The 24,853-nt window shown below is 34.9% G+C and overlaps 1 protein-coding gene across 1 annotated transcript; it reads left to right on the top strand.

Moving 5' to 3' along the window:
- Positions 1–1,966: 1,966 nt before the first annotated feature.
- On the top strand, positions 1,967–23,757 carry LOC112958206 (ras and EF-hand domain-containing protein-like). The gene is made up of 16 exons (XM_026052006.1): positions 1,967–2,109; positions 2,859–2,949; positions 6,484–6,579; positions 7,543–7,620; positions 8,005–8,120; positions 8,855–8,923; positions 10,286–10,370; positions 11,855–11,946; positions 15,808–16,042; positions 16,594–16,731; positions 16,845–16,992; positions 17,966–18,047; positions 19,431–19,545; positions 20,524–20,643; positions 21,602–21,678; positions 22,210–23,757. The coding sequence occupies exons 1-16, from the start codon at positions 2,081–2,083 to the stop codon at positions 22,316–22,318; spliced, it is 1,680 nt and encodes a 559-aa protein (XP_025907791.1). The 5' UTR covers positions 1,967–2,080; the 3' UTR covers positions 22,319–23,757.
- The last annotated feature ends 1,096 nt before the right edge of the window (positions 23,758–24,853 follow it).

The following is a 24,853-nucleotide window of genomic DNA, read 5'->3' as shown; positions in this document are numbered from 1 at the left end:
TTTTCATAATAATCAAATATCTATGGCATATTGATAAACAGTAGCTGTAACTGCATCCTTCTAAAATCCTGTGTATCTGTAAAATATACCATGATGTGCTTGCTGSTAATTCATCAAAGATATTTGGAGTGATTATAGCAGAGGCAGTCTTCACACTTTGTATGGGTACATTACTGTTTAGCAAAAGCATAAGTGATTTCAGGCTCCTTTCAGGCACCTTTCAGGAGGTTGGATAGTAGTGATTTTGTGAGTATTGTTTTGCTTCTTAAACCTGACTAGTGCTCTGTAAAACCGGGTCATCGAGACGCTTGAATCTAGCTATTGCCAGACTACGGAAGAAGAATTAAAATAAAGAGGTTTTTGTATCATGGAGCAAGAATAAATTCTCACAGTAACTATTYTGTGTTCTGACACCTGCATTGTAAAGAAGACTTAGCTGTATAGTAGAGTCACAGCAGTAGGGAGACACAACTTTCTATCTTCTTTTATGTGCTTTTCCATAAACTTTAATGAAAAGAAGCTGCAAGAGGGAGTGGCTGTGCCGTTCTCATAAAGAGAACAAAAAGCAGAAATATTACAATATTCCACCACAAATGTAATCTACTCCTGATGTGAAGTACAGTAGGGAAAGGCTGGCCTAAYTGGCATGTTATCTAGTCCATCAGCAGAAGGCAACATGTAATGTATTGTTGGCCTTGGCCATGGCCAACAATAATCTCTGAGGTAGGAGACCTTGGAAAATGATCAGTATTAACCATWGGTCAGTATCGATACTGAACCAAAACCAAAATTTCAGTATCGACTGGGACTGCCTAAATTCARTTGTCAAACAATTTTTGTTTTTGACAAAAGGGCTTATTACAACYCAGATAATTAAAACTAGTCACTATGAACACACGCTGTTACGTGACATTACTAGTGGTGTCACCAGAAGTTAAGAGTTCCTTATTCTGTGTAATATTGTGTTAACACTTGATGCTGTTTTGTGTTTTATGTATCTTGTCAAAACTGTCAGCTTTGACAATCAAAATCATATGTAATCTGTAGAAACAAGTCTGATTAAAGGAGAACTAGAATATTGTTTTCCTTCATGGGGCAACTTTAAAGAATTCTTTCAGGAAGTCTTTTCATAACTAAAGGATTTACAGAGACTACTTTTTTTCATCACGAGATATGACTTATCCTTTGAATGATAATTGGGCTTTTCTTTTTTTTTTATTCAGAGCTGGGCTGACGTTAGGAATGCAGTCATCAGAAGCAGAATAATTCTCTTTAAACCAGAAATCTGCATTATATTTTCTTCTTACATACAACTTATGCTGTATCCACTGCAATGAAAGAGGTGTAAATACTCAAAATCCTGCAGCTGAAAAAGTGTCAAATGTTGAGTGTGTAGCAATCTTTGCACTGCTGATTCCCAGATGACTTTGCAAGCCACACTTTGTTCCATTTTCCTGCAAGAGTAGTGTTCCCTCTATTCAGTATTCAAGATAGCTGCATTCTACATAGCAGACCACAGTGTAGTGCTACCTCCTCCTCTTTTTTTTTCTTCCTTACAGGAAACATGCTCAGCCTTCACACTATCAATGTCCATTACGACTTAAGAGGTTGCCAATCCTATTAATTTTTAGTTTACATGCAGCCTCTTACTATATGTYATCTTCACAGGTAATGATTAACATTAGAGCATTATAGGCACCAAAAGTCTTATTTATATTATAGGTTACTCCAGTGGCGCACTCTTTTAATAGGTCACCAAAAGAAATAAGAAAAATGGATTTAAAATAATTTTTTTTTGCAATGGTAATTATACTATAATGAAGGAGTAAAAATGATTTAGGAAATTGCAAATGCTATGCTGATTGCTCAAAGTCTATATTAACTTGTTAAAAGAAAAAACTCTRCTTTTTCATACCTTCTATACAGCATTGTTTCAGGCAGTGTGGTGTCTGTCTCTTTCAGACAAGAGCAAGTCAGTGTTCTGTATCAGAACATACACATAGTGGAACCAAGATTAATCCAGCCTTATGAACATGTCATTAAGAACTTCATCCGAGAGATCAAACTTCAAAGTACAGAGATGGAAACCTTAGCTATTGCTGTGAAAAGGTATAGTAACTCTTGTTTCTAGTTCACCTACACAGTTACTTTTTTGTCCATCACAGTTGGCTATGTAAACTACTGTGAGTCAATGCCAACAGGTAGCAGTCTGTGCTCTCTGAGCTCAGTCTGTGAGCTCCTAAGTACATATTGCATCTTGCAGATGATTCCTTACTTACATTTTGGACCAAATTTTTGAAGCTCTGTTCATGTGTATAATATATAAAATATTTTGGTTTCTCCTCCTTTGCTGTAACATTGAGTTTTAGCATACATTTGTAGTAAAAGTTCATTTAACAAAAAAAATTTTTACTTCACCAGCTTCAAGGGGTGTATTTTCCTATTTTAACTATCTGGTATTTTTGACCTGGCAATATGACTATCAAAATCAAATAGGTTAAACCAGAGGGATAGAAGTTTTGTGTGGTAACGAAAGATCTTATAGTTATCCTTTTGAAATCTATTCATAGAAAAGCAGAGGGGGCCTTACGTCTCTGTAACTTAACGTTTAAAAAGCATATGTGATTTATTTCGTACTAAAAATCTATTGTCTACTATTATTTAAAATCTAATTTGCCTGTATTTTCAAAACAGTTTGTGATTTTGGCTCCCAAATGCATTCCTTCCAAAGTTCAGACAGCATTCAGCTGTTTCTATGTCTGTCTAATTTGAATTAGATCTGTAGGCAGATGTGTTTTATACATTTTCTACAAAGCCAAAGGGTGATTCATAATCCTGTATTTACTTTTAAATTTTAGAGCTCAGGATAAAGCTGCAGTTCAGCTTAGTGAGCTCGAGGAAGAGATGGAACAACGGATACAGGCTGCAGAGCATAAAGTTAAAAAGGAGGTGAGTATTTTGTATTTAACTCTCAGCGGTCTTTAGAAGAGCTCATGACCAAGTGAATCTTTGATTCTGAATAAAGTGATGAAGTAGAAGAATGTTTCTGAGTCCAGTATTGGAAAAAGACTGGAACAATGACAATGGAATTTATTTCTTATGCCAATAGTAGATGGATTTGTGCAGAAATTAAAGGTCAGATCATTTGTTCTTAATCTGTGTATTTGTGAATTTGCCTAGAGCAGTGATTTTTCTTTCTCCTGCTTGTACATTCAGATTCTGTAATTACATTTTTGAGAGCTGTAAACAAAAGGGAAGATATTTTTTATGAAGGTATATGAAAGTCTGGACCTCTTGAAATTGATGGGAAACCTCTCTTCTTTCACTGCCCTGAAGTTTCAGACATTGTTTTAGCCGATATATAGACCTGAGGGCAAAGTATATGAGTCCTCTTTACTGAAAGATGTAGACCAATCCTAAACTGTTACTATTCAAATATGATAAATCTAACTTGGAAAGGAAAATAAAATGCAAAGAATAAGAATTCTTGTAAAATGTTCAAACATCAACATTTATTATAAATAATAAATTATAAGTAATTATAATTACAAGTCGTTATTGTTCTGGTAGGACACACAGTATACTGAACATTTTGGTATGGGTTCTTTAACCAAAACCTTTGCAGAATAAGAAGCAGCAAGGTGCGAGTAGCAAACTTGTTGGTTTTGAAGAGCTTACCATTAAACCCACAGATCAGTTTCTRTATTCAGATTAGTTTCAAACTTGATCTTTTTTATACAGAGGGAAAAATTCCTACCATAACATGAGTCAGTGGTTTTCCTGCAAATAAAATATAATAGCAAAAAAAGTTGATGTATCACTCTAGGAGAAGCCATGTATAATAATGTATTTAATTAATGATGGTGCAATTCTCAGCTATATCTCCTTTCAGCTAAATGTTTCCTTATACCTCTCAGCTATATGTTTCCTTTTTAGAGAAACAGTAGACATTTGTATTCAAGAAACAAATATRTTTGTTTTAGAAAAGGTCCTTTCTGTAAAAAAGGAATGTTTAATTTATTTCCCATAAAATGGAAACAAAATTGAAGAATCTTATACAGTACTGTAAAGAGATGACTTGGAAATGTGTATCCATTTAAGAACATCCACAATTTATGTAATAGCAATATGTAAAAGCAGTTATATATATTATCCCTTCATATTCAGTGTTTTCATGTTCTAAAAATAATGCTTCATGATTCAGTAAAATTCGTTGCAGTTTGCAATTGAATGCAATTGAATGCAAGTGAAAGATCAGTTCTTTGGCTTGATGCAGAGAAAGAGAGAGAGAAAGAAAGAAAGAGAAAGAGAGAAAGAAAGAAAGACAAGGAGGAGCCTGAAACCTTCATCAGTTTTAAGTCCTCAATTGTCGTTGACATGTCCCCCAGACGGACCTGGAYAGACTGGATGACTGGGTGGTGAGAAATCTCATGACGTTCAACAAGGGCAAGTGCAGGKTGCTGCACTTGGGGAGGAATAACCCCGGACACCAGTACAGATTAGGGGTGGACCTGCTGGAGAGCAGCCCCGCAGACCTGGGTGTCATGGTGAACAACAAGTTGACCATGAGGCAGCAGTGTGCCCTGGTGGCCAAGAAGGCCAACGGGATCCTGGGGTGCATTAAGAAGAGCGTCTCCAGCAGGTCGAGGGAAGTGATCATCCSCCTCTACTCAGCCCTGGTGAGGCCACATCTGGAGTACTGCGTCCAGTTCTGGGCTCCCCAGTACAAGAGGGATGTGGAGCTGCTGGAGAGAGTCCAGCGCAGGGCTACCAGGATGATCAGGGGCCTGGAACATCTGCCCTATGAGCAAAGGCTGAGGGAGCTGGGCCTGTTCAGCCTGGAGAAGAGAAGGCTGAGGGGGGACCTGATCAGCGTGTATAAATACCTCAAGGGAGGCAGTGAGGAGGAGGGGGCGGCCTCTTTCCAGTGGTGGACAGCGATAGGACTAGAGGAAACGGCCACAAGCTGAGGCACCAAAAGCTCCACAGGAACTTAAGGAAACATTTCTTGACAGTGAGGGTGACAGASCCCTGGCACAGGCTGCCCAGAGAGGTTGTGCAGTCTCCTTCTTTGGAGATCTTTAAAACCCACTTGTATGGAGCCCTGTGCCCCGTGCTCTGGGTGACCCTGCGTGAGCAGGGGGGTTGGACTAGATGGTCTCTGAGGTTCCTTCCAACCTTAAGCATTCTGTGATTGTATGGTTCTATGTGATTTGGTATTTTCACCTTTCATGCTTAGAGGTAAATAAGATGAGCTGTTATTTATTTCTTGTAGTGCTCTCTACATTTTTACTCCTGAGCGTTCCATTTAACTTATAACTCCACATACTCCACCCAGTAAAACGCCCTGAGAGTAAATGTAGGATATTTACTTTGTGGGATTGTATTAAGCTGTTAATCTGGTGTCTGTACTCAATACTATTGTTTGTCAAAATGATCTCATTTCATACAACTGCGACACCTCTCTCTGCATGATAGTAACTGCAGATTGAGATACCTATCCATGTATGTGTGTGTGTATATATATTTTCTTTAAAAGAAACAAATAGTTACCAACCAACTCATATGTTAGCAATTTACATGAGTGCCAACAGAAAGAAAATCCAGCCTAAACTGATTACTTTGATTATCATTATAACACATGGTGTCATTATAACATAGGAAAGAAGAGAATTGTGAGCAAAGTCACTGCCTGTCTGTCTGTTTCCTCCTAAAAACCCTGCTTGTCTCATTGACAGCACGTGTTAGTGCAGAATAGTTCTTCTGTAGTTAAATTCTGTACTTAAATACCAGGGAGTGACTGGAGCGAGTTAAAYGCGTGCCTGTGCATAGCCCTGAGAACGTAGCATTTTTTTGTTGTCCATTCAAAACTGTACTGGAGGTTGCTTCCTTTCAAAATCTCTAAGCTTGATTAAAACAATCACAAATTTTAATATTTGGTCCAAGTTTACATGAAACTGCGTTTGTTAAGGATGCTGTCATCCACTTACTATTAACAAAACTTGGGCTTATAATACTGAAACATTTAAAAGGGATAAATTTCAAAAGATAGACAGATATAAATAAATAACTGGTGGTGGTACAGCAATGTTATTATTAGAATGTTGTGTTTTAAACCATAGAAGGGTGGCTTTTTGTATATAAATGCAAACATGGAAAATCTGAACGAATTTCAGTTTTATTTAAGACATTGGGAATGCTAAGCACAGGAGAATATGACACAAATAAGACCACTGTTTAACCATATTTTTGCTTTCAACTGCGTAGTATTTCATTTCTGCGACTATTTCATACTCGTACATAAATAGCAATACTAGAATCAATGTCTGCGGATCCYAAGAAAGGTGCCTATTGATGTAACAGAAAGACAAAATTACACAAATAACCAAAGAGAAAAATTCTGTCTTTTTCAAATTGACGGGTGCATTTTTTTAAAGAAGCATTGAAACCTGTCTTGACTCTTAATAACGTAACATATTACAGGAGAAAAGAAAAGCTGAAGAAGCACTGAATGAACTGAAGCACCAATATGATACAGAAGTTGGGGATCTTCAGGTGACAATAAAAAAACTGAAGAAGGTAAGTAGCTTAATATGGTAAGAAATGCTGACCTAATGAAGTGCCTTAGTCACAACTAAGTGACTAGTGAAGTGACTAGTGAAGTGCCTGGATAGTCACAACTCTAACTTTTTAATTTTATGTGTATTAGTGACAGGTAACTTTATAAAAAGAAGTTTTATGCTGTGTTAATAGTAATATTGCAATTACATTTTTGCTATTTGATACATAATTAAAGGTTTTCTATATTGCTTCTAAGCATTTGCGATTAATAGAATTAGGTGAAATTGACAAGACCAAATATAGTAATGTACTGTATTATAGTAATGTAGTGTCTTTTGGCAAACAATTCCAGCTCTGTCAATATTGGAAATGTTAATGTTAGAGGTAGATTTAAATTGTAATTTCAAAATGAAATCAGAAGTAGAAATAGTTGTTATTAGTCTCAATGTAAGTCTAGAATGAATTTTACATTTACTRTTTAACCCTATAAGATAAACTAATATGTCAGCTGTGAATAGTGTTTGGGGTTATTTTGTAATCTAGTTTTAATTTTATGTTTGTCTTCTACTTTAAGTGTTAGCAACATCATAACAACCATCAAGATCCTTATTAAATTACAGCATTAATAGAAATGAATAGGCTCAAGAGAAATAATGAAAGCTTGTGTTACAAATACTGTGGTTTGGCATTGATGGTGGTAGGTTTTTTTTCATAAGTTAGCTTTTATGTCACTAGTAACACAGAATAAAAACTTCTAACAAATCTAAGTTTTAAAGTATTCAGTTAAAAGTAAATTATGAAGATAGATATTTTTAAAAGAGATGATGCTTACTTATGCAGTAGGGAAGTGTATAGATTTTAAAAACTGCCATAGCCAAACACATTTAGGATTAATTTATTACAACATCAGTTACTTCTTATGTTATTTGAATTGAAACAGTAAAGAATATACCTTAATTGTTCATGTGGTTATTCCTTTAGCTGGAGGAGCAATCCAGGAACATAAATCACAGAGAAGATGTGGTTGAACTGAAAAAAAGGATGCATGATATGTTGATGGTAAGAGATGATATTCATTAACATATTAGTTTAGCCTTAATGTTCAATATAGATTGTTCTTTCACATTTTTTTCCTGCTGTTTCAGTGATAAAGCTAAGTAATTTGTTTTCTAAGTTGTTGGTRGGTGTCTGTGAATCTTCATCGTGAGGGGAATAAAGTTCTATTTATATGGATACACATTGCAGGTGTAATATTTAAAATGGCTTGGAATTAGTCTCATTTTTGGATTGCAGAAATTGAAAAATCATATTCGGTAATGTTCTTGGATGTTAGCTTATTGATTAACATAATTTTAATGGTTTTTATTTTAGCATTACAAAATGTCAGTGTTCTATAGAAGTGACTTGGCAGCATCTAACTGATATCTTTCTCTTTTTCTTAAGGAAAATCAGAAACTTAAGAAAGATCTTTTAGAAGCACAGACAAATATAGCTTTTCTACAGAGTGAATTAGATAGTTTGAAAAGTGAATATGTAGATCGGAGTTTGAACACTGAAAGGTAAGATACTTGCATGATATTTTCAAAGCTGGAATAATTCTAGTATCTATTGTAATTATTATATATGCAGTTAATTTTATTTTCTTAATTTGCCATAATGGACAAGTGTGCATATTGACAATGTGCACAGTACACCATAAAAACAGGTCACTTAAATTATGAAGTCTCTGAAGGAGCAAGTGCTTGACATGATAGAAACTCTCATAAAGATAAGCTCACTAATTTTACTGATATTTCAATTAGAGTAAAAGTTTTAGTATCAGATCCTTTCTTTCCGTCATGACTTTGACTTGGATGAAAAGCTCTATGAATTTCAGGGAAAATAAAGTTAGAAAATCTTCCCCCACAGTCTCAACTATATTTTTCTGAAAGCAAACAAGAGCTGCGTCTGTATAATCATATTTTTTCAATGGTATCTATATGACAGTTTTACAGTTCTATTATATTCAGTCAGTTTTTGTTGACATATGCTGTCTGACATCAGCAAATTTATCAAATTGTTTTCTTCTGCATAAAATGGTTTTTAATATATTTCAGCAATCTGAAATGTATAAAGAGAAAAATCTATATTCAAAAATATCTGAAAACATACCTTTTCACCAGTATATTTACTGCCTTTCAAAAACATTGACTGTTGAGTTTTGTCCTCTTGTAATGCATAATAAAGTATAAGCATAATAAAGCATAAAAACAGTGAAAGGACCTTTATAAAGAGTAACTTTTTTTTTTTACAGAGATCTAGAAATGATTCGAGAGTATACTGAAGACAGAGATAACCTGGAAAGACAAATTGAAATGCTTCAGTAAGTTAACAACAATTCATACTTTTTAAACAGATTTTATCCAAAACTGTTCAGGGGTAAACAATTTTCCAGCTATGTAGAATATTTGGATGGAAGTTGAGAAAAAAATTGAAGTCAAATATGGAAATTACCTTARTTCTTATAGAAAATACCTTAAAAATGTGTATCATTTTATCTTAAGTTTGTGATCCTGTATTGTTGTGCTGATTGCTCATGTGAGAAGAACAATTGCTCTGCCATCTAAGTTTTGCTTTCTTCCATGCTGTTCTTTCAAAAGGGAAAAATGGCATATTACATGATTTCTCTTCAAAACCTCACTTCTAGAAATCTGCATTCATTTGGAGTGACATTAATTGCCTTCTTGATTTTCTTTTTTTACCCAAAAAACTGTGCACAGGGTGTTTTTTGTTTTCTGCATGAAAGTTTTTAGCAGTATGTCGATGATGCCTCCATATGCTTTCTAAAACATTTTTCTATTTTTTTCCTCTCTTCTTGTTAAACAGAGACATAGAGGATTATCTAATGCCATTATCTTTTTAAGCAGAACTCTTCACTGATTTAACTGACCCAAAAGGATTAGCCAAAACTGGCACTTTCTTGAATTCAGTATTTGGAAGTGTGTGACTTCTGAGTCAGTAACTGTTTTTTTTGTTGTTTGTTTGTTTCTTTTTTTTTTTTTTTTTCCCCGCTGCTTCATTAGTATTAGTCTGTTTGTAATAACCTGAATGAGACCTGTGCTATTTTCATTATTATTACTTGGCTTCTATTTTATTGACTGCATTGCTGGAGTAACTCCCCTTCTTATCATTAGCTGAAAGTACTAAGTGTGTGCATTGCTGAAGAAGACACTCCCAAATATATTTTTTGTTTTCAAGGGGCATCGCAGTGAATAGTATTGTATCTTTAGTTAGTTTCTTTATCGTAATCTTTGTTTTTCTCAGGTAGCTGAACTTGCTGTAGCTTGAACACCTTAGCATTCTCAGCAACCATTAAAGTGCACTCATATTTTATCTCAAAATGGCTGTTCAAGTTTACTGCCCTGTCGTGGTTTGTTACAGCTTTTTTTTGAGTTTTATCTACTTTTCATCAGCTGACACTGTGTTATATCACATAGGTGTAAAGTGAAACAGTGTTTCCTAAGCTATTACTTGAGTTTAAAATTCTCAGTGAGCTTTTTTTTAGTCTACAATAATTTTAATAGATACAGCAACATAGTTCTGTCTCAAATTACTCCTTAGAACTCAACTAAGGGGAAAAAAAAGTTTTTTGATACATATTTTTTTCAGATTTACTTTGCTATAAGTTATATATTAAGATTGTCTTTGGTGTACTTTTCCAAATTAGACTGTGTTTCTCTATTAGATCAGCTAATAGGAAACTACATGACAGCAATGATGGATTGAGAAGTGCACTGGAAAACAGTTTCAGCAAGTACAACAGATCACTGGTATGTAGCTATACTGTATTTTAATACTACTTATATATTTTAATTGATTTATTAAGCAATATAATTTTTGAATCTAATATCTAATTATTATTATAAAACATATATTTACGTTTTACTAGGAGATTTTACAAGTAATTCTTTGAAAGCAAATTTGTTTGTACTTTGGTACATTTTCATTGGTTCTTTTCAGTAAATTCATCTTCAGCTAAGTGGTTTAGTTAGTTTGCTTGGATTTGGCAAAATGCCATGGCTTATGTTAGAGCACAAATACTTTCTGAGGTGCTTTAGAAAATGGTAGTTTTTTGTATGCAGTGGCTAAATATATCTGATGAGGTGAGCCGTCTGTTTCCTTTGCACTGAAGTGAATGTGTTTRTTTGGTTTATTGGAAGTGCTCTACAAATTGAAAATATGCTTTCTTAGGAAACTGCTGTCCTCTTAGCAAAGTCTTCTTGCCTTTATGAAGGCAAGCTACTGAACAAAAGGAAGGCAGGGACCACTGGTAGCAGAGGAGCTCAGATTGTTTGTCACTATCTCTGTTATATCAAGGTCTATTTAACAGTTACAGGCTACTGTTCTCCAAACCAGAGCATGGAAGGATTGAAGACAATGAAAATGCCTATCTTAGTTTGCTATTTTTTCATACTAGAAAAGCTTTTTAACTCCAAAACCAATTATTAGGCAAGGCTTATGTCACTGGAAAACCAGTCAATTGTTTCAGAAAGACAGAGSTGGAACAATAGAGACAATTGGAGTCTGACAATACTGGTCAGAAAGGAGGAAAATAGCACTGGTTGTGTGTTTCCAGCATACCACGTTAGTGAATGAGGGAGTCTTTTTCCGATATAGTCTCCCAGAGGTTCACTACAGAGGCAGCAAGAGATACTRTTTCTTTCTTCTCTTCCCTGAAACATAATGAAAGTTACAGAAAAAAAGAGAAGAAGCTGAATTCTCAGAATGAATTTAAAGGTGCGAGGGCAAATGCATGAAAGACTTTGTCACAGACTGTCAGTTGAGATCACTCTTCTCCACAATCCTATTGAAGAACCAGAAAGTATCTCTACCATAGCTGTCTCCACTAGTGACATTTCCTTTTCCATCTTAGTTATCAATATGTATGTACTGGCCATCTTTTAAAAAACACAAGGAAAATCCTCTTATGTGATCAATAAATATGACTCTTCCAAGTTCATTATTTCATCGTGCCAGAGGAATAGTCATTGACATCACTTTTTCGTGGGGAATGCTGTTTTTTTGTCATTGAGTGACCGTCAGATGAGCCTAAGTGAAAGGTATAATGTGCTACATGTAGTGCAATGYAATCCAATAGCATTTGTAGGAAGAGAATTAATTAAAAATAAGCAGTTGAATAAATATGAAAATGTGCAGTAGTAGTTTTGAGGATTTACACTTTTATCATGACAAATCTGGATGCTTAAACTGCTTTTATCAAACCTAACATGTACTTGTTATGTGTCTGTTGCAGCGGCTAGCAAATACCTCACCAGGAAATACCATTTCTAGAAGCAGTCCCAAATGTAGTGGTGGACAATCACCTCTAAACCCACGCTATGACAGGTAAGGCAGTTTTGATTTTTACTAATCTTAAAAGAACATAAAAATGCAAATATCCTAGAAGAGCAAATACTGTTAGATCACAGAATAATTTGATTCAGGAAAAAAAAATACTGATCCACAGCATTGGATCCAAAGTGTACTGAAATCAACTTTTCAACCTTTCAACTTTCAGTCAACTGAAATCAATCTTTTAATGACTTCACATAGCTCAGGCCAACTCTTTTCAGTGCTAACTAATGATATTATACAGAATTCAACCAATTMTGGTTTGATCTTAGATTATTTTGATTTTCATTTGTTTATCAGTCTCTCTCCTGACCTTCAAGTGCCAAAAGAGTTCTGAGGGCTCTTATTAAGTATTTTTCTCAGTACTTGGAAAACAAAGTACTCTTTATTCATATCTTTTTGCCTCCTTGTCAATTTTTTTTCCTATGTAATAATTTTTACAAAGGTGAAAATTTGTGTGTAATTCTTCAAATAAATAGCAACGTCATCTCCTTGTGATTTGCAGGAGTTGTAGGTTGAATATTAACAGAATAAGAGACACAGAGATCAGAAAGTTGTCTAAATGCAAATGATCAGAGCTACTTTGGTTTTATACTTACTGGACTGAAGTAATCGATCAGAACTTCCTCAATTCACTGCAAAGACTGTTGTTGTCCTCAGTTGTGCTGCTSTCTGCCTTAGATGCTCTAGAACACCATTTTTATTTATTTTTTTAGTGGCTGGTACTGCCATTAAAACTATGTGTTTTACTGAAGATATTGTTTTATCTTATTCCTTTGGTGTTATTTCAAACTCTACAGAAATTCTGAATAGAGTTCGTAYGTAGCCTGTGTTTTATATTTTTCTTGTAGGAACAATATTTTTTATAATGATTAAGTCGACTTTCATTTTATGCTAATAATACCCAAATTCATTCAGTACTGTTACTAACTCTGTGATCTTCATGTGAAAAATATGTTTGCTGGCTATAAAATTTTACTTGCCATAAACTGAATCCTTCTGCAGAGTGTAGTTAAAACCTGTTCCCTTATACTGGATACTCTGCAAATTTTGAAAGATGTGTCTATTACTAAGCTGTACTGTGGACTGAATAATTTTCTGAGGTTTCTAGGGAAGGAGTGAGTAAAAYGTATTTAGGAGGATTATTGATACTCTTCTTTGAGAATATTTATTAGTATCTGCTGTTTGGTGCAWTTTTTTTGCATTTGAATGGAAGTGAGAAATACAAGTATCTTCAGAAAAGAAATTTATGTACTGGGGATAAAACTTACTCATAACTGGCACAATTTAGTAGCATCGAAGTAGAGAGTGAAAATGAATTTCCCCAAATACCTTGTTCACATACAGAACTCTGTCTCCTAACATCAGATCATTGCACAGAAATACTGATTTGCATTTTATTATGCTTTAAGCAATTACATTCCTAAGTATATTTTTTTAGTTACATAATATGTCTTAGTCTAAGCTGCTTTAAGCACATATGAAATTGCCATCTTGGAAGCCATGCTTCAGTGATGTTGAAAATTGACTAATAAAGAACTTTATTTCAGGGAATGCCTGACCAGCTTAACTTTATTAAAGCCTGTCCCTTTTTCATATTTGAATGATTTGCTGTAGGTTTGTGGGTGCTTGGATGCAAGTAGGGTGGACGTTGCAGTATTTCTAAGCAAAATAACGCTTGCTTACATGAATATATAGTATGCTGTGAATGTGGAAATAAGGCAGTCCTGAATGTTGTTGCAGTAAAAAAAATGTTGCCTCTAATATCTCTGGTTAGTCATTTGCAGGAAAGAATTATACAGGACTCATTAACAGCTTCACAATCCTGAGAATCCCCTCAATGTGCCCTTCTGTAGGGTAATGTTGTGTTGGGCACACCTGACTCCAGCAGCAAGCTACCYTTGCAAGGATCTTTACTTTCCTTGACCTTAACTGTTGAAACAGTTCAGTCCTACCTATTCATTACCAAAGAAAGGGCCAAACTGGTTTCCTTCTATCTACCAAGGCTTTGAGACTTTTTTTTTTTAACCTCATTTTAGTTTGTGTCTTTCCTACTCTCGCTGCAGGAACTGAGTAATGATTGCCACCATAATACACTTTTTAAAGAGCTTTATTCTTTAAAGATTCCCTCTGATCATCTTTCTTCTCTGCCACTACTTTTGCACAGATAAAAGCTTTTTCTTCTTCTCTGTAAACCATACYGTCATTGCTGCCACCGTTTAAGTATCCTTACATATTATGATATCCAGATCAAAAAAAAAGATGTTACTTTGAAGAAGAGAGTGGGAAAAAATGGACTTCTATATAGTACTTCAGGTTTTAAGGTATTAGAAATATTTAAAACAATCCTGTAAGCAACGATTGGACARTTCATAATTGGGGCATTGCTCACTGTAAACCAATAATGGCCATCCAAGTACAGGCCAATGTTTATTCTAGTTGGGAATTTTTGACCCATGGATTGGGTGAGGATGCACCGAGGAGTGCAGGCACTGTCCAGCAGAATGGGAATCTTGGTCATATATAATTGGTTACTGTCCTGCTGTCTAAGACTAAAAGATGTAACAATTGTTTGGCTTGCTGGCAGAAGAGGCAAAGAGACTGGCATGGGAGATTTTTACAGAATCCGATCTCAGAGATAACAACAATGAACTCTTCAAACCAGATTTGATAATGGTGAAAGGAACCCATGCAAAGGTGGTGGATATTACCATCCGCTATGAAAGTGGGGTTGACAACTTTGAGTGATTAACATCAGCTGCAGAAGTTGAATTCTTGGATTTCCCAATTGGTGCAYGGAGGAAATGGTATATGGGCAATGGAAAGCTCCTCCCCGACTTTGGGCTCTCGACAAGTTGTTGTTAAAGGACTGTGAGAGTCTTTTCACAGAGAGCTCTCCTATCCTCAGTGGACATTTTACATATTTTTGTGAGTTGAGGTAAGAAGGCTTAATAGGTTGCTTACAACTAGGGGCAGTGTGTTTAGTTAACTGTTTCCTTGACAGAAACACCAGTCAAAAATATTCCTTGTCTTGCCTCTTTATTCTAATGAGTAACATCTAGTCCTTTCTGGCATGAGCAAAATTCTTCACGTGGATGAGAGAGCTTTTTCTGTGTTCTGGATCTGCTAAGTTTTGCCTTTGCCCTGTTTCCTTGCTGTGGTAGGGACAGTGACATACCATCTCATCCTGAATGCTGTGTCTATTCAAAACTGGTTACAACAAGGCAGACAGGCCACCTTATCAAATTAGCCAAAAAAGGTACCTTGTAAATTACAAGGTTCATAAAATTAATGCTTTAAGTTTTACACAGTCAAGTAACTTGTGAGGCAAAGCTTGTTTCTGTACCTTGTGCCTTGCTGAGATTTTGATCTCCTTTGCGTCCTGTTCTGTAGTGTTTTTGTAGTGTTTGTATCAGGAGCATTTGTAGTGTTAACTGATTGGTCAGTGCATCAAGCTGTGAGATAAGAGATGGATGTATTTATATAAATTAAATATGGCAAACCAAGGTAATTTCCCATATGCAACATTAGCAAAACCCTCAGCACTGAAGTATGATTTTTCTGCCTTTAGTATCATGACAGTACTTTATTTTCTGACTCTCTTTAAAAGTTACTGTAAATATGAGCAAGTCTTCATTTGTAATCTTGGGAAGTGATTGTCAATGAGAGATTATATAAACAAATCTGAACATGAAGAGATATAATAGAAAAGACTCTTTAAGAGAGAAGGCAAAATAGGTTAGTGACATATTGCTTACAATATGTAGCTGGCATTTCTATCTGTTGACCATTTAGGAATGCATTAGATTTTGTTAAAAGAATTGTAATTTTTTTTTTTTTAATATTTCCTACTAGATCATCTCATTCATCTTGTGTGGATGAAGATTATGATTCTTTAGCTCTTTGTGACCCTATGCAAAGGATAAACTGTGATGCTGACAGCTTACCTGAGAGCTGTTTCGACAGTGGTTTGTCTACCCTGAGAGACTCCAATGAATATGATTCGGAAGTGGAATACAGGCATCAAAGGATTATTCAAAGGCCACAGTGTATGCAAGACAGCTTTGGTGGTGATGCTTCTGATACTGATGTAAGTGCTAGACTTACTGCATTTCTAAGAACAACTTTGGCTGGAATCAGCTTTYWTTTATTTATTTATTTATTTRTTTGTTTGTTTGTTTTAAGTGAAAAGGATCTTTGCCCTAAGTATTTCAGTTATGTGCATTTCAATGCACATCACAATGTGCATAGCATCACAATGCTGATAACTTTTCTGTAGAATTTTATTCTTATAAAGCTGTATTAAAAAAAGCAAACTTGTTTTAATCATTTGGTTAGAATTCAATTGGTAATTTGCTTTTCAAAATGCAATTTGTACTTTTAAAGGTTTTTAAACCCCCTGTTTAAGTCTATTTTCTAGTTAAAAAGTAAACTTTGTAAAACTTTGCCTTCATGAATAAAAACTTCTGTTATCTGTATATGATCTAAGCTGCTAAAAAGAGACATTTCATTCAGTCTTAGTTCTGTCTTTCCAAAAAAAGGAGAAACAAAAAAAAAGACCAAACAAGCATAYTTAAAGCATACTGTATACTTAAAACATACTTTACTCACTGGAGCTATCAAACTGCCCTGTACATTCAGGTTCCGGAGATCAGAGATGAGGAAGCATACAGTCCTGACAACAGCAGTACTATATTAGACTGGAAACCTTCACAACCCGTAAGTCGAAGCAGCTCGATAGCTTCCACGAGGAAATACATATCTGCTATTCCGCCTCAGGTAACCAGTTATGAAAAAAAACAAAACAAAACAAACAAACAAAAAAAATACCCAGAATTATATTGTGAGATTTCTTAAATGAGTGAATGAGATAAATCCTTTTTATTTTTCAGTCAGATGTAAGGGAATGTGCTCCAAAATACCYGAGCTCAGAGAAAGCGTACAAGATAGTTCTTGCTGGAGATGCAGCAGTGGGGAAATCCAGCTTCCTTATGAGACTTTGCAAGAATGAATTTCGAAGCAATACCAGTGCAACCCTAGGTATGTTGTTTTCTTCTCAAACTGCTAAAGTGAGTTTTAATAGTATTCAGCAGCAGTGATTAGTGGAAAGAACAAGCTCTGTGATCCTCAAGAATTTTCTGACTATACACCTGCAGTTTCTCACCCTGTAACATCTAAACGACAACTAAAGCCTGCAAGTGTGTTACTGCTAATTAGAGGGAAGGRTACTACTTCAATTTAGTTTGCCTGTATAAAGCACAAAATCTGTTTCAGAACAATGCAAAGCACCAATAAAGGAAGTTTTACTGTGATATTGTGATATTTTAGAACTTGTTTAGAATTTTTTTTTGCATTTTCTGTTGCTGTCCTTTAATCTCAGCTCTTTCCTGCTTTTTTAATCTTTCAGACTTTTGAGTTTTTTGATTCTACTCCTGATCTCCATTTCTTCAAAATGTTATTGAAGCTTTAGTTTATAAGCTGCTGGGTGGATTTCTATGTATATTACTATAACCAWCACCTAACAAACTTGTCTTATTGATTCCAAACAGTAAATTTTCATCTTGTAGTGAAATGATAGCTGTGTATATTTATTTTATTTCTTTTGAGTTGGGATTTTTGTTGCAGTTGATTTTTTCATTGATGTTTGAAATAAAATGTTTCAAAAAGTAGACTTTATGTTTTTCCACAAAACTATTTGGTAAAATAAAGAGGAATCTTACTGTTCCTTTGTCATAACACCAGATTTATTTCAGTGCTTCTGAGAAAAACATGTAGGCAAAACATTCCTTTTTTTTTTTTTTTAATCAAATGGAATATTAATTCCTATATTCAGGGTATTATTGTATTTCAGGGTTAAAGGAACTATTGAAATTTCACAATTTATTGAAAGAGATATCACTTGAAATAACAATTGTGCCCTTTTATATGGAACATTGCTCTTTATTTTCTGTGTATCTGTAAATGTTACTGCATTTTTAAAGATTTATTGATTAGACTGTACACGTTCTTTCAGGTGTGGATTTTCAAATGAAAAGATTAGTTGTGGATGGAGAACCTACAGTACTACAACTGTGGGACACAGCCGGGCAAGAGAGGTTAGTGATTCTCTACAACATCAGTAATTTCATTTGTGTTGTTTCTAAATGGCGTTTACCTTTTTTCATCTAAGTGCAAAAAAAAGGGCAAAAAATATTACATGACCTTATTGTAGGTAGATCAGTATTGGCCACGTGTGTCTGCATAGAGATGTGATTTTGTTCTGCTGTGACAGAGACAGGCGGAGCGTTTATCTGTTCACTGTGGTGATGTGTTAAAGATTACTTCTTATCTATGCATGGAGTACTGGTTGAGAGTCAACATTAATAAATTATGTCCACATGTCTCTCTTAGGACAGGAGAAATGGCCTCAAGCTGTGCCAAGGGAGGTTCAGGTTAGACATTAGAAAGGATTTCTACATGGTGAAGCCTTGGAACAGGCTGCCTAGGGCAGCGGTGGAGTCACCGTCCCTGGTAGCGTTCAAGAAGTGTGTAGATGAGGTGCTTAGGGGCTCGGCGTAGCAGGCAGGACGCTGAGGGGCTTGCGGTTGCACTCGCTCTTGAAGGTCTTTTCCAACCATATGATTTTGTGATTCCCTGTCTTAGATTAGTTTGATAAGATGTTGTAGGAGAACTTTGCTTTTTCTATTGCTTTCTTTGCCCTTATAGACTTGCATTTCTGAGCATGCTCCACCTTAGCGATTTTCATGACCACTTCCCCCAAAATTCCTGATCCTGATTTTCATCGTATTCAGTGAATGAAATATCTTCTGTCTTCCTGTAAAGACGCTGGGGAGTTATATAACAGATTTGAATTTAATGTATGTCAGGGTTCTTCAAATTATTGTGGCTGGATTTCCACAAAATCCTATGACATCCTCACCAGTGAAGAACTATAACTTCTTTATACAAGTAGTGCCATTGGTACTTTAGAGCTCACTCTGACACTGGCAAAGTCAGTTTAATTTGTCCACAGGTTATGTTCTGTATTGGATCATATGTTTTTACTTCTGTCAAAGTGAGTGGATTGAATGAAGYAGAGACCCAGTTACACTCCTGCTGCATGATAAGTTTGTGAAGAATATTTCTTAAATAACATAAATGTCTACTTGCCATTTTTCATTTATGATAATGGAAGGGACAACTCTTTGTAACTTGATAACAGTATATCTGTAGATTTTTTTTTTTTAGTTTAGTAGTCAAACTTCAAAAAAGTATTTGGTAATTAGCATGGAATCTTATGGGTTTTTATAGAGCATTTGTAGATTTGTTTAAGTAATTTTCAAAAACTTTTGTAAAAATTCAGCTGTGATAAAACACAGAAGATGGGTGCAACAAATCTATTTAGTATTGTAACCAAGTAATGCTATGTTGTTAATGTTGTGGAAGTAAATTTTTTTTCTTTGTAAATGACTTACRTCTTCTTTTTTTTTTCCTAAAAGATTTCGAAGTATTGCTAAATCATACTTTAGAAGAGCAGATGGTGTCTTACTGTTATATGATGTAACATGTGAAAGAAGTTTTCTTAATGTACGAGAATGGGTGGATATGATTGAGGTAAGAACCTTAAAGTATGTACAACTTGCAAGCTGTATTTCACTGCATTGTTACCTTATTCTTTAATGTACAGAAGTGAATATTTCCACTGAGAAAATCATTTTTTGGTTCAGAATTTCAGAGTCTTTTTTAGAGAGACTGGCTTGATTTATAGAGCCTGAATAACTTTCATAACTTTATAATTCATTTATCCAAAATGGAAAGTCTAATAGAAGTGCAAGCAAAAAGGAGTTTCTCAGGGTATTAAACTGTATCCTGACAATTCAATCAGTTGTAAAACTGGTGCATTGTGATGTATTGTATAAAATAGTATCATGTAATCACAGCTTCCAAAAACTTACTTTGGAAATGAATATGAATCCTAGATGGTTTCAGATACCCCTCCTAGATGTTTGCAGTATTCCTGTTTTTCTCTGCTTGTTAAAACATGTTATATTCGGTAAGTTGGCTATAGTCCAAGTGAAATTTTCAGTATTTTTTTTGCTAATATATAAATGATATCTATTATATTTTCTTTGCTTCTCTGAATAGATTTAAAGAAAAAGTTTTTCTTCCTATTCTTTCTATATCAAATGCATTTAATAGGGAAAATGACTAGCAAGAACTTAATTTCCTCTTCTGAAAGCTTTTTTTTTTTTTTAATATTACAGTAAAAGAATTGATCTCTTTTTCTGTTGTTAGTTAGTCATATAGCATTTAAATATAGTGACTGTTTCCACTAGAATAATTGGACACATGAAATTTCCTGTCAGCTGTGATGGCTTATGAGAACACATGATCATCTTTGCCAATTCATGTTTAAGCCGCTGTTTAAATTATAGACTTTATAATGAAAACCTCTCATCATGATTTATAAAATATTTTTGTTTGGTAGCATGCCTAGTGTGTATGATTATTTACTTATGTTACATGACAGTATCAGTGATATTTTTGTATTCTGAGTGTTCCTGCAATAAGAAAATAAAATGTGCWTTACAGGATGCAACCCACGAGAATATTCCAATTATGATGGTGGGAAACAAAGCAGATCTCCGTGAAGCAGTTACAGAGCAAGGACAAAAATGTGTGCCTATTAACTGTGGAGAAAAGCTGGCAATGGTAATTTCTATGTTTTCAGTATAAATTGTTCCAGGGAGCTTTAAACTGAAAACTACATGAAATGTTAGTAAGCAAAAGTCGTTTTCTGGTCATTGCTTTGACATTTAATCAGTATTACTGGGTATTTTTCATCAGTTACTCTATTGACTGTGTGATCTGACTGAAATTTCACCCMATGTCCACTGACCTGGCCTTCATTATTGGCTGGCCTATTCTTCAGTTTTTATGGGGAAAAAAAAGATGTGTGAGCTGGGAGAGTGATCTTTTATGCCTTCAGAGAAGAATTGTCCAAATCAGTATGAGGGTTGAGGCTCTCCATCTAACCTGTTCCTGTTCTGTTTGAGTGACATATTTTCATCTTCAAGACACTTTTGTTCCTGCACGTCTGCAGAAAAAAAAAGGGGATGAGGAACTACCTGCTATAAATGAAAGTATTTATATGTGTTTTTTTCCCCCCATATTTCTGACCTGTGTCCTGTATTTTGCAGGACAGGTGGACAATAGGGTATGGAGTGCCTGGACAATGCATTGACAATCAAATGATTGTACTAGGGCGGATACCTTGTCCATTATGTACTGAGTAATATTTCTGTTTAAGCTAGAATACCCCTTGACAGGATAAAGAATGACAATGTGTCTTTAGTAAGCTCTCCCAGTAGCTCACTTCCTGTTTTGCCGTCTGGAGAGCAAGAGATYTAAGGTGAGACTGTGGTTTGTTTCTAACTCGGTCTGTTACCCAAATATTGTGAGCTTAGGAAACTATAATAATAAAATTAAATTTTTTTTGCAATATTAAGGTGACTGTAGTAGAGAATGAAGATGACCAAAATGAATTGTATTCATTTAAGTGGATGTGTAATAATTATCTGGAGTTATGTAGGCAACCATTTGTAAATTAAAATATCTAGATAAAACCATATAGGCTATGCTGGCKTAACATTTTATTTTCTGTTTGCAGACTTACAATGCATTATTTTGTGAAACAAGTGCTAAAGATGGTTCTAATATTGTAGAAGCAGTTCTTCATCTTGCTCGGTAAGCAGCTGTGTTTCTGTTTTCAAATAAATTCATCTGCTCTGTTTTATAAAACGTACATTTTGGACATAAACACACAGACTACTTAGAGTCTTACCATCTTACTATCTCAATACTGGRGCTTACATATGAAAGTCACATTTTTAAACCTGTCTGGTGAATGACATTTTAATGAGATACATGGATWTACTTTCTTAATTCTTTTTTTAATATATATGTGAGTATTTATAAGTTTTAATATACTTTACATATTTTTGCATATAATTAAACAAATTCTTTCAAAATATGAATTTCAGTTCATTTATCAGGTCATTATATTTGATTCCATGATAGAGACATGTGCTGAAAGTTTTGTTTATTCATATGTATTTATTTGTATGCTGTTTTACACAAAGTATGAATTGAACTTGGAAAGTAAAGTAATAATGATAGCGTGCAGTATAAGATATGCTGAGAGAAATGAAATAGTGAACATGAATAGAAGTAAGTTTATTGAGCTTTGTCCCTGTTTATTTATTTATTTATTTACAGGGAAGTGAGAAAACGAAGTGACAGTGAAGATGATACGAGGTCAGTAACCAGCCTGGCTGGGACACCTGTCAAAAAATCGGCGCTCATGAAGAACTGCTGCAGTGTTTGAATGATAGATTCTTTTGATGACTTAAATCATTTACTTGCTATTTAAATAACTTACTATTGTTTAAAAAAGGAAAAATGAAGGATTTCAAAAACACCACCTTTCTACTGTGGACTTACACATTTTTGTATTTAGAAGCTCCGCATCATGGAAAATTAGCTTTTTCTTTCTACTCATTCACATTTTTGCACTTGCTTTGTCCTTTAGGCCCTGATATCACCTTTTGTAAACAATTTAAATGAATGAAATGAATTCAGAATCAAAGCTGCAGTACTCAGTATGTACAAAATTGTATATGTTTTTCTTCCTTTTCTTGCTTGCTTCTTCATGACATCAATATTTCTTATGTAAAAAATATGCTATGGTAAAATCGCACATAGGCAAAGAAATTCCAGCCTTAATTAATTAATTTTAATTTAATATGTTTTTTTTCCTATTTTCTGCTTATTGCTTATCTAGTTTTTTATGGGACTTAAGTTACTCCTTCATGAAACGCTTTCTAGCAAAACTCTAAACTACTGAAAGGTTTTCTAGTTTCAAGTAAAGCCTAAATAAGAGCAGTAGGTGGAATGGGGCTCCATTTGGAGTGCACAGAGTCAGATATGTGGAGTTTTGTCGTARTTGTAGAAATGTTGGTGAGTTAGAATTTTATTTAATTTTGGGACTTTTGATTTGATTCAAAACTGAGAAATAGACTTTTGATTTGATCCTACATAGGCTGGAAATTAAAGGAATATTTGCAAAGACTATCATAGTTCCAAATTCCAGAGAAACTATAGTATCTGTGGTATGTAGGATTAATGATATGAATTAATGACCCCATACATACTAGTCTATATAGATTTGTTTATTACTAGCACTATATAGAGATATAGATTGTCTTTTCTCTCCATTTTTCAGATGTTTTCCATTCAGACACTGACTGAGGAGTTACAATAGTACTGAGGAGTGTGTTTTAACTTTATAATTTTTTTAAGTATTGAATCTGCAGGTAGAAGAATTGCTRCACATGCACAATCATCTGCATCAGCTGTTCATTAAAAGAAATCCCTAGAATGAACAAGAACTGCTTATCTTAATGAGAACAATGCTTGCTGAATGTTAAGAAAACACTGATAATCTCACTAGTGGGTGGTAGGTCTAGGTCTGCCCAACATCTCCAAAATCTAAGATGTTATTGCTTACAAAAGTTCTCAGAGGTCCTATATTGTGATATAATTTGTATGTATTTCTGCAATCAGCAAAAGTCTTTCAATACTTCTCAGGTTTCAGTGATTTTAATTGGAATGAGAAAGGAACCATTCCAGACCTAGTATTTCAGTCTTTTTGTGTATACTAAGAAAACATTTCTGAGGTGAAAACWTCTCCATGGTTCATTAAATCAACCTTGGATGAAGTTTGCTGGACTGATAGGAAGAACATTAAAACTAGAAGCTGTTGCAGTGTGTCATCAATGCTGTATCTGAACCGTATGGCTTTAAAAAAAAAAAAAGTTTTATAAGGATTTTATAGAATGCAGAGTTATCAGAAATAAGATGGATCTTAAAATAAGGAAGGCAGTATCTTAGGCATCCTTTCAAACCTCTTGTCCAGAGCAGCTGGTCCTTAAGCAGCTAACGGGAAGCATATTATAAATTAGACACAGAAAAACATAATGTCAGATGAAATAAGACAACTTCATTTTTTCTTCTTGTAAGGAGAGAATWTATCATCTTCAAAGTACTGAGGCAGTTTTCACATGCAGACCTACCTTACTCCACAGGGGAGATTTCAGGGTTGTAACATTCTGCAGCCCAGCACTGCAGAAGTCTTACAAAAGCCAACAAAAAACCCTACAGTTGCTCATTCCACAAAGGAATGAGATGGAAGTAGAATACACATGGGTTGTATTTACAGATATTCTCTCCTGCAGTATTGGGGAGAGAGGCAGACAATCCTCTTGGTTTCTGAAGAGTAAAATCAAGACCTGCAGGCTTTACAGAGTATGTTACCAGCACAAAAGGATCATAATTATAAGCGATTCTTTTCATTCCAAAGTGTTGTTCATTTGGTGTTATTAATTTTTGTTAATTTCCAAAGTTTAGACTGGTGTGCTATGTGCTTGATATGCTACTGTGTGACAGCTGAACCACAGCATTTGACAGCATCTGTGGCCTTGGGCTGCAGTAAATGAGGTGAAATGTATTTCCAAAGACCTTGTTGACACACCCACATGAAGTGTTTGGAAAGATTTCTGGAAGTAGTTTTGTCCAATTTCCCACTCAAAGCTAGGCTGTTGCCAGCTCTAGATCAGGTCAGCAGTGGCTTACACAGGGAAGTTATGGAAATGCCCRAACACAGTGATCCTGCCACCTCCTTGAACAGTTTGCTCCCATATTTGTGCTCCCACATTTCCTTTGTTGAAAAAAATTTTCCCATGATTTTCCCACATTTTTTAGCCATTTCCACGTTACACTGCTGCTGCCAAGAGGAGTTTGCCTGTGTCCTTTGCAATTTCTCTTGGAGTGGATGTAGGTTATTGGGTCACCTATAGCCTGC

This window comes from Nothoprocta perdicaria, unplaced genomic scaffold, assembly GCF_003342845.1.
Source record: "Nothoprocta perdicaria isolate Ctin4 unplaced genomic scaffold, notPer1 scaffold_82, whole genome shotgun sequence".
In the NCBI taxonomy this organism is placed as follows: domain Eukaryota; kingdom Metazoa; phylum Chordata; class Aves; order Tinamiformes; family Tinamidae; genus Nothoprocta; species Nothoprocta perdicaria.
Note: the sequence above shows the minus strand (reverse complement) of the source record. Positions and strands in the feature narration are given on the sequence as shown.